The 14518-nt window shown below is 40.0% G+C and overlaps 1 protein-coding gene across 4 annotated transcripts in view; it reads left to right on the forward strand.

The window, feature by feature from the left end:
- Positions 1-4387: 4387 nt before the first annotated feature.
- Positions 4388-14518, forward strand: part of LOC126354374 (tudor domain-containing 6-like) — a 195681-nt gene continuing 185550 nt past the window's right edge. For 2 of the 4 annotated variants that reach the window (XM_050003965.1, XM_050003968.1), the window contains exon 1: positions 4388-6475. In XM_050003965.1, the coding sequence (XP_049859922.1) occupies positions 4486-6475 (1990 nt within the window). In that variant the 5' untranslated portion in view covers positions 4388-4485. The remainder of the gene's footprint in view (positions 6476-14518) is intronic. The other 2 variants (XM_050003967.1, XM_050003966.1) reach the window with 2 other exon arrangements.

The raw sequence follows: 14518 nt of genomic DNA on the forward strand, positions 1-14518 counted from the left end.
TATGAATCCTGTCTTTGGAAAAATTTCTCCTAATCATAATGTGTTGCTTAATTTTGTAAGAGCTTTCTTCATTGCCTGCATATGGTATTTAATTTCTGTACATGATATTCCTTCAGCTTTCCACAGTTTTGTATGTTTAAGAACATTTTTATCTGTGCAGTTTCTCCTTCTCTCACTATGAAATGTTCCTAGCTGTCATAATAGAACTATTGAAAAGCTTTATCAATGGAGACAATTTTAGGGCAAAATATATTATACTGGCCTTTGATGAAATTAATTGGAAAAGAATAGATTAAACAAATAATTTTAATGACTTATATTAGCAGTATCCTGCGAAGGAGAGCTTCTGTAAAGTTTGGAAGGTAGGAGACGGATACTGGCAGAACTAAAGGTGTGAGTACCGGGCATGAGTCGTGTTTCGGTAGCTCAGATGGTAGAGCACTTGCCCGCGAAAGGCAAAGGTCCCGAATTCGAGTCTCGGTCAGGAACACAGTTTTAATCTGCCAGGAAGTTTCATATCAGCGCACACTCCGCTGCAGAGTGAAAATCTCATTTTGGAAACGTAAACCATCATTAAAATTTTTGCTAATCTACATTATTTTAAATTACCAAAAATTTGTTAAAATTAGCCAGAAAGTTACTAATTTTGAGATGAACATTAGCAAACTGAAGTTGTTTTATAAAATAATATGGTTGGATGCTCATGTCTCAGTGAACGTTATACAACTGATTATGTAGCATGATATTATAAATATGCATAATAATTACCAAAAGTTCCATAGGCAATAGTAGTAAATGTATGTCCAAAAGCTGCTTTTAAAAAATCAAAATGTTATCAAAAATACCCCAAGTTAATTCGCAGTTTCAGAAGTCATGGGATACCTACTAATACCTAGTCTCGCCTCCTTTTACCCATCGTATTGCACCAAACTCTATGTGGCATGAACTCAAGAAGTTGTTGGAAGTCTCCTTCAGAAATACTGAACCATGTTGCCTCTGCTGCTGGCCATAATTGTGAAAGTGTTGCCAGTGCAGCATGTTGTGTATGAACCGACCTCTCGATTATGTTACATGAAAGTTGGACAGGGTCCATGTAGGGCAATCTAAGTGGCCAAATCATTCACTCAAATCATGCAGAAAGTTCTTCCAAAAACTTGTGTATAGTTGTGGCCTGTGACATGGCACGTTTCATCCATAAAACATGACGTCCATTAATAGATGCAATGGTGTCCAAGTACCCAAACATAACCATTTCCAGTCAATGACCAGTTCAGTCAGACCAGAGAAGTCAGTCCATTTCATGGAAACACAGCCCACACCATTATGCGGTCATCACCAGCTCGCACAGTGCATTGTTGACGACTTGGGTCCATGGCTTCGTGGGGTCTGCACCACAGTCGAACCCATCAGCTTTTACGAACTGAAACCGGGACTCATCTGACCAGGTAGCGGTTTTCAAACCATCTAGGCTCCAACTGATATGGTCACGAGCCCAAGAGAGGCACTGTAAGTGATGTCATGCTGTTAGCAAAGGCACTTGCATCGGTCGTCTGCTGCCATAGCATAACCCAGTAATGCCAGATTTCGCCTTAGTGTTCTAACAGATACATTCGTCGTATGTCCCACATTGATTTGTGCAAATTTTTCATGCAGTGTTGCTTGTCTGTAGCAGTGACAAATCTACACAAAGGCTGCTGCTCTCAGTTTTGAAGTGAAGGCCATGAGCCATTGTGTAGTCCACAGTGAGAGATAATGACTGAAAAAAAATGTTCAAATGTGTGTGAAATCTTATGGGACTTAACTGCTAAGCTTACACACTACTCAAACTAAATTATCCTAAGGACAAACACACACATCCATGCCCGAGGGAGGACTCGAACCTACGCCAGGACTAGCCATACAGTCCATGACTGCAGCGCCATAGACTGCTCAGCTAATCCCGCGCGGCGATAATGTCTGAAATTTGGCATTCTCAGCACACTCTTGATACTGTGGATATTGGAATATTAAATTCACGAACGATTTCCGAAATGCACTGCCTCATGCATCTAGCTCCAACTGCAACTCTGTATTCAAAGTATATTAATTCCCAGTATGTGGCCATAATCACATCAGAAAATTTTTACATAAATCAACTGAGAACAAACACAGCTCTGTGAATGCATAGGCCCTTTATACCTTGTGTATGCGATACTACCGCTGTCCGTTAATGTGCATATTGCTATCCAATGATATTTATCCTCTCAGCGTATACTGAACAATTTGTAATAAATCAAAATCAGAATTAATAATTTACTAATTTCCATGTAACACGATGTTCAATTCAATTCAATTCAATTTATTAGCGTCCTTGTAGTACATCATCAAAATGACATAGGACTTGTCAATAAACATTAAAATTTAAAATACATGTCTATGAAAATTTATAATTGAATTTACTTGCACTTAGAAATTACAATTTTAACAGAACTATAAGAGTATTAACATAAAAATGTATATCCCTCGGAGCTACCCATTCGTCTTCTTCTGTACTTCTTTCCCCCATTCCTGTCAATTGTTCCCTTATGCTCTCCCTGAAACTCTGTACAACCTCTGGTTTAGTCAGTTTCTCCAGGTACCATTTCCTTAAATTCCAACTTTTTTTGCAGTTTCTTCAGTTTTGATCTACAGTTCATAACCAATAGATTGTGGTTATAGTCCACATCTTTTCTGGAAATGTCTTATACTTTAAAACCTGGTTCCTACATCTCAGTCTTACCATTATATAATCTATCTGATACCTTCTAGTATCTCCAGGATTCCTCCACGTATATAACCTTCTTTGATGATTCTTGAACCAAGTGTAAGCTATGATTAAGTTATTCTCTTTGCAAAATTCTACCAGGCGGCTTCCTCTTTCATTTCTTACTGCCAATCCATATTCACCTACTACGTTTCCCTTCACTACCTGAATTTTTTTTTATGGCATCACACATTTCATCAATTTCTTCATAATCTGCAGAGCTAGTTGGCATATAAACTTGTACTACTGTAGTAGGTGTGGGATTCGTGTCGATCTTGGCCACAATAATGCGTTCACTATGCTGTTGGTAGTAGCTTACCCGCACTCCTATTTTTTTATTCATTATTAAACTGACTCCTGCATTACCCCTATTTGATTTTGTATTTATAACCCTGTATTCACCTGACCAAAAGTCTTGGTCCTCCTGCCCCGAACTTCACTAATTCCCGCTATATCTAACTTTAACCTATCCATTTCCCTTTTTAAATTTTCTAATCTACCTGCCCGGTGAAGGGATCTGACATTCCACACTCTGATCAGTAGAACGCCAGTTTTCTTTCTCCTGATAATGAGGTCCCCGCCCGGAGATCCGAATGGGGGACTATTTTACCTCCGAAATGTTTTACCCAAGAGGACGCCATCATTATTTATCCATACAGTAAAGCTGCATGCCCTCGGGAAAAATTACGGCTGTAGTTTCCCCTTGTTTTCAGCCGTTTGCAGTACCAGTACAGCAAGGCTGTTTTGGTTAGTGTTGCAAGGCCAGGGCAGTCAATCATCCAGACTGTTGCCCGTGCAATTACTGAAAAGGCCTCTCAACAGACACCCCTCCTTTATTTTTGCACCTACGGTACGGCCATCTGTATTGCTGAGGCACACAAGCCTTCCCACCAACGGCAAGGTCCATGGTTCATGGGGTGTATTAAACCACACAAATACTGAACCTAAACTGAATTTTTGAGAGCTTGTCTTCTACTTCTGAATGCCACACAATAAATCGTCTGGGAGTAGAATGTGTATAATGTATGTGTTCCAGTTATTGATGAAAGACGATGTATAGCAAGTATTCGTCGGTCGTAATCAGGATAATTTCGCATCTGGCTGTAACTGCTGACCATTAACATAGGATATTTTTTAGTTATTACTTGACAAGTCTTCTACATCAGACACATATGTTTTGTCAGCATAAATCATGGCGCAGGATTGTTCAAGTTCGCTTCACTGGTTTTGCGGTACTGCCTGTCTCTAGTATCAGCAATTGGGAATTAATGTTGCCTATTAAAAACGAGTGATGTGAAGCGACCTTTAGAAGTTCGTCTTCATGTCTAATATTTGTGGGCCTGTTTCGCAATTCACATTGATTTTCTCAATTTTTAGTTTAAAGTAAGTTTTAATACATTGCCAATCCTATGAAACATTACAGTATCTTTCATAGTGATAACTGTTTCAGAAGAAATAACACACTAAAACAGCAATTGTCTTCTGTCGTTACAGCTGTCAACTTGCGTTTGCAAGTTTAAATGCATATGGAAGGTTATCTAGAAGTTAATACGCGTAAACTGGTCTTTGGAAAATGCTCCTTCTGTCCATGACCGAAGATCTTTGAAACCCAAAAGTTGTATCGTTGACTCAAGCATGTACCAACGAAGAAGGATAGCGTGATGTTTGATTGTTAGTACAGTGTTGTGTTAAAAAACGTTGACATGAGCAGTATTGAAGTGTATGTCACATATCTAGAGAAAGAAGGCCCATTTTTGAAACTATGGGTACAACTCAACAGGTCAAGTGCTATGTTCGTGGAAAAACTTATACGCCAGTACACAGATCAGTTCGAAAGAGGCCTCTTCGTAACTCATCCTTCAGCTCTTATAGTCGGTGGCATCTGTTGTGCGAAATACGTCGATGGAGTTTACTACAGGGCACGAATAATCAGCCTCGCAAACGTGTCAGAAGGCGAGGTTTATGTACAGTTTTGCGATTTTGGAAATAAAGAAGTGGTTCCAGTTAGCAATATTAGAAATGTGCAGGTGCGTGCTGGTGATCCGCAACCACCTCTGGTTGCAGTTCCGGACCAGGCTACGGAATTTTATCTCGCTGGTGTATTGCCACCTCAAGGAGGAGAGTGGGAAGATTCTACAGTTGAGCACATAAGACAAAAACTTGGCTATGAAGAGTTTCAGGGCGTTATTGTTGGAGAAACTGCTAGAAGAAAGATACTGGCATTGTACTCTTCTGGAGGTATAGATATTTCACAGGTTCTGATTCAGGAAGGTTTGGCGGTTTCTATTACACCCAGTGCACAACAGATGATCAGTCAAAGTTTGCATACTCCTCAGTCTGTAACACACAAAGTTAATGTTAATGCACCTACAGCCCCTTGGCAGACTTTCACGCCCCCGCCATCTATAAACCGTGTTTCCAATATTAGGCCCAATCCAGCATACCAAGTTGAAACAATGCGGGCTGCCAGAACCAATGTCAATATGAAGAAAAACCCTGTGCAACAGGGCAGTGGAAGAGTCTTTGGAGTACCTGTTTTGGAAGTTAACTCAGAGCATTTGGTATATGTATCATTTGTGGACGATGGTCCTCTTGCATTTTCTGTCCAGTTAAAAGCTTTTGAAGATCAGCTTGCCAGCATGTCGAATGAAATAAATGACAATCCTCCACAGCCAATGCTGAAGCCATTGCTCCCAGGTTCAGTGTGTTTAGGAAGATTTTCTGAAGATCATTTGCTTTGTCGTGCTGTTGTCATGAGTGTAATGGATGACAGGTGTATGATATATTATGTAGATTTCGGGAATTCAGAAGTTCTTCCTTATTCAGAAATATATGAAATTCCAGACAAATACATGAACCTAAAGTCTATGGCACTTAGATATTCTCTTGCAGGGATAAGGGATATTCCTTTAAATGATGATCTCAAAGATGAATTTAAGAAAATAGTGCTAGATAAGTTATTAAAGATGAAGGTAGTTAATCCAGAAGGTCCACCTGTGAAGCAATATTGTGAGTTGTATGTTGATGGTAAAAGTGTTAAAGACTTGCTACTTGAAAAACTAAGAGTTCAGCAACTGTCTAAGGGGTACAAAAAAATGCCGCTACCTGCTGTGGGCTTAGTTGAGAATGTTTATGTTTCTTATGTTGAATCCGTTTCAAGTTTTTATGTTCAGTTGGAAGCCAATGTCAGTGGACTGACAAATATTATGAATTATTTGGCTTCATATTGCAACAGAACCCAGGTTCACGGATTTTCTCCCACACAGTTGCAAGTTGGTATGCCATGTTGTGCATTGTTTGCAAATGATGGCCGTTGGTATCGTGCAAAAATTAAGAGTATTGAATCTAATATGGTGCATGTTTTTTATGTGGATTACGGTAATTCTGATACTGTGCCCATTAGCTCTCTGTGCAAAATTGAACCAACACTTCTAAGCCAGCCTCCTGAGCAGGCCATCCACTGTATACTTAATGGTTATGAACACTGTGGTGCTGAAGATGATCTTTCGGCAACATTTGAACTTGCTGTGATAGAAAAGTTGCTGTCAATGAAGGTATTGAAACATGTTCCAGGTGGCATAGTGGTTGATCTTTATGACACCACCGTTCAGCCAGTGAAGAATATATCTGATTTGCTGACTGTAGCACAAACAAAGGCAGAAACAGCTGCAGCTCCTGCTCAATTGGACAGTGGTAAGATATGTGCTTGTATGTATATGTCTGACTTGGAAGTCCTGTATTTTATAATATATCATTTGTAAAAAGTGTGACTGCATTAAATTGCTCATGCATGGATGTCCTATTCTACATCTGCTAGCGACGAAAAGTGTTAAAAGTAAGTTTCTTCTTATCAATCTGTTGTGTATAAATTTTGTAGTTTTAGTATTTAATGTAGCTTCTGTTGTGAACTTTATCACTGGTACCTTGGGAAGAACGCAGGCCAAGTATACATTCATGAAGTGTGACTTGTATGTAAATGGGATCTACTATATTGTTCTTTGTACTGTATATTTTAACTTGGTTGTGGTTGTTTATCTTGTTTACAATATCTCATTCAGTTTTTGTTAATGATAGCTTCGAGGGATTATGGAAGTGTCAGATTCCACCCGTCTGCTTTGACCCATGACATCATCCGTATGGCAGAAATGGCATATTCTAAGCGTCTCAAAATATGGCACCTATGATGTCACTACATACACATGGCAACAAACACGAAAATACATATAAATGAGGCAGTAACATTTCCCTCCAAAAATACAATTAAACTAACAGGACAAATGTGAGAAATTGGGAGTTCTAGAGAGGGGACAAACTAAACATAACAGTAAAAAAAAACACACCACGATCCCAAAACACACAAAATGATGCAAAAAAACGTTTTTAAATTACGGGAATCGACACTTCCCTTGATCTATATAGGTCAACCCCAGCTGATGATACCAAAACACCGCCTACAGCAAAAACTAAGGAAATTGGAATCAGACATTTCCCTTCACCACAGCTGACGATATCAAAAAACATCGAAAATAGGAATCGGTCATTTTCCTTGACCAGTATAGGTCAACCATAACTATTAATACATAAAAACCAACACCTACAACTACAGAAAACCACACACACACACACACATACACACACACACACACACACACACACGGCGCTGTCAAACACAAGAAGACATCTACAAACACAACCAACTCTTTAAACCTCCACGCTGTAATGACGTCACATACCACAACACTGTTATGTCATGGGTCAAAGCAGATGGGTGCAACCTGACACTTCTGTTGACCCACCTTGGATACCTTTTTTTTTTTTTTTAAAAAAAAACCCTTGATTTATTATTTTAGTCAACAGTTGTTTGACTAGATTGATGCTGTATTCCGTCTTTTCTATATTATACTAATACAACTGTTGCATTCACCATCTTGTATACTAGTCTTGATTTGCCCCTATTATATTTGTGCCCTCTAACACTTTTTCCATGGTACTAAACCAAGTAGGTGCTATTCTTAGGCAGTATAGTAGATGGACCATTATCCTGTCTCTTCTAGGTGTTTCCATTGTCTTCTGTTCTTATCGTTACTACTCTGTTTTGTTTTCAACTTAATTTTTAACCGTCTTCGATGGCATGGCATCAAGTCAGTCTCTCTCTCTCCCCCCCCCTCTCCCTCCCTCCCTCCCTCCTTTTTTATTTATTTTATTGTTTAAGATATTTCTGGTAGTTCACACTGCATTTAACAACTCTACTTCAGATGTACACTGTCAGGAACTTACTCCTCACTACCATATCAATATGTGATATCAGAAAACTGTTTGATTAAAGAAGACTTTCTAGATCTGTGTCAATCTACTTCTAATATCGGATAAATTCTAGTGTCGGATACCACTCGTCGGCTTTGACCAATGACGTCATATGTAAGGCACAGATGCTGCCATGAAGTATCTGTGAATGGAACGGATCGTAGTCATAAACAAACGAATGTAGCATGCCATAAAATAATACATTTAACACTACTATTATTTACGAGCGAATGTCAGTTAAACGAGTGGAAGATGACTGAAATAACTAAAAACATGAGAGCAATTAAGAGTGCATACATTATATTATCCGCACGCACTACAAGAACGGTGTAAATAATGAACCGTCAAATATTTGGAATCGGTAATTGGAAGCAACCTATGCAGGAAGTAGTTTCTAGTTATCGATTCGAATACTGCTGTTTGTTGCGGAAAAATCTTAAGACATAACAGAAACGTGCGTAAAAAATGATCTTGTCAGTGTACTTCAGAATACGACTTGACTTTCAAGAAATGAAAATCTTTACGCACATTACTGCACACGCAAGGAAATAAAACACAAAAATGACCAAACCTTGTAACCGATAACTATACTACACGAAAGTCACACCAAGTACATTAGCTCCAAATAACACTCAATGAAATCGATACAGCAGGAGTGATAGTAAAAATAAGAAAAATGTAGCAGAAACATCGGTAAGGAAAACATTAAAGTGGCTACATAAAAAGAAACTTACCGCATATGAACTTCCAAAGGAGTCAAAGATTGAGGCTGACAAGAACGAAATAAGGACATAACAGAAAATAATAATGTTACCAGGTGAAACTGTACAAAAGAAGCAAAATCCAGAAAACAAATGAAGAAAATGATAATAAACACAAACTGTCTCACACGAATGAGGTACTACCCAAATCAGTTCTTACCTACCACCCGCCCTCAATCAGACGCAAATTTAAAAAAAAAAATGAAACCACGAGTCAGTGACATAAACCCTCCGGCAAAGAAACAGCAATACCACTCGGCCCAACCATTGTAACCAGAAAATATTAAAAGGACAGAAAAACCAAAAAAGTAGAACTCGCATAATACAGTAATATAAAAAAAACGCAACGCAAAACAAGAGGAAAGTATGAGACCCACTAACACCTAACTAACAAAACGAGGCTTGTACATTTTGCTGACAACTTTCATAAATGCAAGAAATAAACAATAACCTTTAGGAACACTCTCCCTCCAGCAGTATTCATCTAAATGGCCTTGCAAAACTGAAGTAATTCTCTTTCCTCGCCCGACAACAGATTTCACAGCCTCCAATACCCCTCGATAGTATTAGTACATGCCCCCGTCTTATAATCTTTAAACTGAATATTGTGATTCACAACCAAATGATGATAATCCCTTTCACCCAACCCCTTGTACGAAGCAAACCCATCCGACAGGACTACAGAACCTTCTTCCACATGTTCTTCTATTAAAGATGTCAAAACTTCCTTTGTTCAATTTGGTACAACCCTAAATACAACATCAGCACAATCTCCTCCAGAAACTACTCCAAAAACCCAAAGTCCAACAACCTTGTGCCCCCTTTTGTACTTTCACTTCCCAATATGTGACCCATCTACTTCAACTATACCCCCTGAAGTACCATTATTTAGTTTAAGCTCACATGCACCTTCTTCTGTACATTGCTCTACACAAAACATTTTAGTTCCCAAATTTTTTACACTATCGTACATTTTAACATTATGGCAGCTCCTCTCTGCATAGTGTCTTTACTTACAGGGTGTTTCAAAAATGCCCGGTATATTTGAAACGGCAATAAAAACTAAACGAGCAGCGATAGAAATACACTGTTGCAATATGCTTGGGACAACAGTACATTTTCAGGTGGACAAACTTTCGAAATTACAGTAGTTACAATTTTCATCAACAGATGGCGCTGCAAGTGATGTGAAAGATATAGAAGACAACGCAGTCTGTGGGTGCGCCATTCTGTACGTCTTCTTTCTGCTGTAAGTGTGTGCTGTTCACAATGTGCAAGTGTGCTGTGGACAACATGGTTTATTCCTTAGAACAGAGGATTTTTCTGGTGTTGGAATTCCACCGCCTAGAACACAGTGTTGTTGCAACAAGACGAAGTTTTCAACGGAGGTTTAATGTAACCAAAGCACCGAAAAGCGATACAATAAAGGAGCTGTTTGAAAAATTTCCATCGTCCCTGCATCCTCAAAAAGTACTGGTCTGGGCCGCCATTTCTTCCAAAGGAATCATTGGCCCATTTTTCTGATCTGAAACGATTACTGCATCACGCTATCTGGACATTCTTCGTGAATTTGCTGCGGTACAAACTGCCTTAGACGACACTGCGAACGCCTTGTGGTTTATGCAAGATGGTACCCGGCCACATCGCACGGCCGACGTCTTTAATTTCCTGAATGAATATTTCGATGATCGTGTGATTGCTTTGGGCTATCCGAAACATACAGGAGGCGGCGTGGATTGGCCTCCCTATTCGCCAGACATGAACCCCTGTGACTTCTTTCTGTGGGGACACTTGAAAGACCAGGTGTACCGGACACTTGAAAGACCAGGTGTACCGCCAGAATCCAGAAACAATTGAACAGCTGAAGCAGTACATCTCATCTGCATGTGAAGCCATTCCGCCAGACACGTTGTCAAAGGTTTCGGGTAATTTCATTCAGAGACTACGCCATATTATTGCTACGCATGGTGGATATGTGGAAAATATCGTACTATAGTGTTTCCCAGGCCGCAGCACCATCTGTTGTTGACAATTGTAACTACTGTAATTTCGAAAGTTTGTCTGCCTGAAAATGTACTGTTGTCCCAAGCATATTGCAACAAACGATGTATTTCTATCGCTGCTCGTTTAGTTTGTATTGCCGTTTCAAATGTACCGGTCATTTTTGAAACACCCTGTACATGTGCTGAAAGTTTATGTCCACCTACCTTTACTTTTCCATATCTATGACTGTACGATGTTCAGACAGGCGTATTACACCTATTCCACCTGCAGTTTCTAAATCTTCTAAACAAACAAGAAGCTCATCTACTTTGCTTTATAATTATCTAATATTCTGATGTGATGTAGTAACGTTATTTTTCACTCTGCTTTTATGAGAATCTTATAACTTACTAACATTATTTTTCATTGTACTTTTATGAGAATCTTGTGATATTTTAATATGTCTAGTACCTGCCTAGAGGATCTATCCCATTATGAGCTGTTCTACTGGATACGTATCTGTTCAGCTCATGGTGAACTATTCTTTTCAACTTGAGCCATAGCACTATGTGCTCCGGCCCTGTTCTGGAAGTTTCAAGCTCAGTGGTCTTTCAATTAACTTACAGAACATGGAAATCATTCTGCTTGTTTTGGTTGTCCTTGGTATTTTGGTAATCACTGTTGCCACAACCACATCGGGGTCACTGATTCCAGTTTCGATTTGGAAATTATCAGAGAGTTCAGCTCAATTCATTGGTATTAGATTAAATATATTTCCCTCATGAGTGAGATTCGTAATTATCTATACCAGGTAGTTTTAGAGAAGACATTTAGTAACATTTCGCAGGATGTCTTATCACACTCACCACTAACAGAACTATAATTTTCCCAGTTGATCTTTGGATGATTAAAATGTCCACTGATGATTACAGTATGATTGGGGAACTTGCGTAAAGTAGCTTAAATCGTATTCTGTTCAGTGTTATGGAGAGCAAATTAGTACAGCTTGGTTGAATTTGTATGGTAAGCAAGAGTGATCAGGTCTCTCTTTCATATTAAACTATGTTGTCTGTGTATTGTGATGGCATTTATTTTTCTAACAGCAGTTACATGGAATGAAACAAAAGTGAACAAAAAATGGAACAAAAATGAGACCAGAAAGATTGCGCATCTCATTCTCTGTAAGTCATGCAGTACTTGTAGGTGTGGTGAGGGTAGAGGAGTGTATTATTTCACCAATGCGGACTTCTCCAGAACAACAGTTGGTTGCCCATATCTCTCTGAAACAATATTTCCTGCAGAAGTATGCATTTGCATAATATTTTAAATTGGATAATGGGAGATATGAAGGACAGGATAAATATTGTTAGACTGAGTGAACTCTGTACAGCTCTCTTTAAACTAAATAAATGCAGAATAATGTTACTACATGCTTATGACTTTACTAAACTATGATCATCTGCATTTCCTCTCTCTATATTTATCAAGGAGAAATGACATAAATTTGAAGGCATACCATTATATTTTTCCACTACATGCATTTCAGGACTAGTGTGTTCTCTGCACCTTTCTCATCTATAAAAAGATAGTAAGGTATTCATTTTCTACTTCACTTCCTCTGTTGACATTTTCAGCAATTTCTTGCCAATGTAATTGTGCGTGTTAAGTATTTTATGCTGTGGATCTTAGGATCCATGAAGCACTTGTGGGATCTGTGCTCTTATATCAACAGAAGTATGCTATTGTCCAGCCACTCCATCACCAGGAAAAACACTATTAAAAAAAACCACCACACACGTGTGAAAAATAGCATACTACGGCAAATCAAGTGTACTTTATCTTCCTGGCGCTAGTGCCAGGCTGGAGAGGGTCCAAAGTTTCCTCGATGGTCCACTCTAAAACCGACAACAAGCGAAGCGTGTCAGTCAACACCTGCAAATGTGACTAGTGCATGCCCGAAAGCCATTTGCGCATGCATGCCTAGTGTTTAACACCAGAGAGAATTCTCATTCACTATGGGACATTTGCTTGTGTTCATTTAGTGGAAAGAGGCTTTAATGAGCATTATTTGGGGACGTGCAGGAACTCGGCAGCATAAAGCTTGCTCAGGCAACCTGGGCTTTGTGGGTGGACTTTGTTGAGGAAAGGCTAGTACAGTCCCTACCAGTAATCAAGTAATCATCACATTGGGTTAATATCTTTATTGGGAAAGATTTTTAAACAATTCGTTAACTGTCATTTGTCTGGAGTACAGAAAACTGTGATTTCAAGGATACCACTCCACTCTGGTTGATCTACCCAGTTGGAGGCAGCTGTACAGGGAGCCTTCCTCCGTAAACACACTTTGAGTGTCTTTTTTTTATTTTGAGAGGAAAACCTGTGATATAACTTAACCGCTTTTTCCTTTTCACATTGTCCTTCTGAGCTAATGCTGTTTGCATTGTAGAATCAGATATGCCCTGTCAGTTCCTCACGATAATAGTGTACCCCAAGAAAATGTTCACAACTCTCTTTTCGCCACAACAACCAACAATATTATGTATGCAGTATTACAGACCAATGTCCCTAACATTTTTTTTTTCTGCATAATTCTTAACCACATTCTCATTTTGAGTATAGTAAATTTTCTTGAGACCTAGAATCTTGTGTCCACAAATCGCCCCCCCCCCCTCCCCCCCCCTCCTGCTCCCCTGCAGGTTCGGGGCTTGGAATAGGCACGAGGTATTCCCATCTGTCATAAGAGACAACTAAAAGGAGTCTCACACATTTCGGCCTTTATGTGATGGTCCCCTGTAGGGTTTGACCTCCACTTTTCAAAATTTTCCCAAAGAGCGAGCCAATTGCGAAAGGGCCCCTTACATGGTGCATCATGCATAGAGATCTTTTGCCGATTTTATTGTCATCGCATTGCAGTCCTGCTTATTCTCCATCTCTTGAGTGAAGACACCTTCCTAGGTGTGTTTTCCACCATGTGCTATGCAATGTCACTTGCTGTGCGGTTAATGACCGTGGACTTCTTTGCACCTCATGGTAGCCAGTCAGTTGTGGTGGGGCCGCCGTGTACCCTGTTGGTTGTAGCCCCCTGACAACACAGGGATCACTCTGCTGATGCCTGTGCCGTTAACTCCCCACATATGCCAAGGAGTAGATGCCCGTCACCCTGGGGCATCGGGACTCCTTGCAATGGCCATCCTGCCAGGTAGTCTTTGCTACGGCTGGGTGGCACCTGTCGGGAGGGCCCCTGGTCAGAGTGGGTGGCATCAGGGCAGATGACACGCCATGAAGCGTAGTACGTCATCTCTTGCTGGTGGTCTGCTGCCAGCAGTGTGTAAATGGGCAAAGTCTAATTTTAGTGCTAAGAAATGTGACCCCAAGTCGTTCCCCTCCCTGGCCGCACCATGGGAGGAACGCCAGGCTAAGTATGGCAGCGAAGCTTATTCACCCTGGTACCTCATATTTATGAGAGTTGATGGGGAATCTTTTATGTCCATGAAGCGTCAGTTATTTGGAGGACAAGTTTGGGGAGGTGGAGGGCTTGTCCAAAGTGCGCTCTGGGTCAGTTTTGATAAAAACAGCATCCTCTGCCCAGTCATGGGCATTACTCGCTTGTGGCAAGTTGGGGGATGTTTCTGTTACCATCACGCCCCATAAGAGCTTGAATATGGTCCAGGGTGTTACATTCCACAGG

Source organism: Schistocerca gregaria, chromosome 3 (genome assembly GCF_023897955.1).
Source record: "Schistocerca gregaria isolate iqSchGreg1 chromosome 3, iqSchGreg1.2, whole genome shotgun sequence".
Taxonomy (NCBI): domain Eukaryota; kingdom Metazoa; phylum Arthropoda; class Insecta; order Orthoptera; family Acrididae; genus Schistocerca; species Schistocerca gregaria.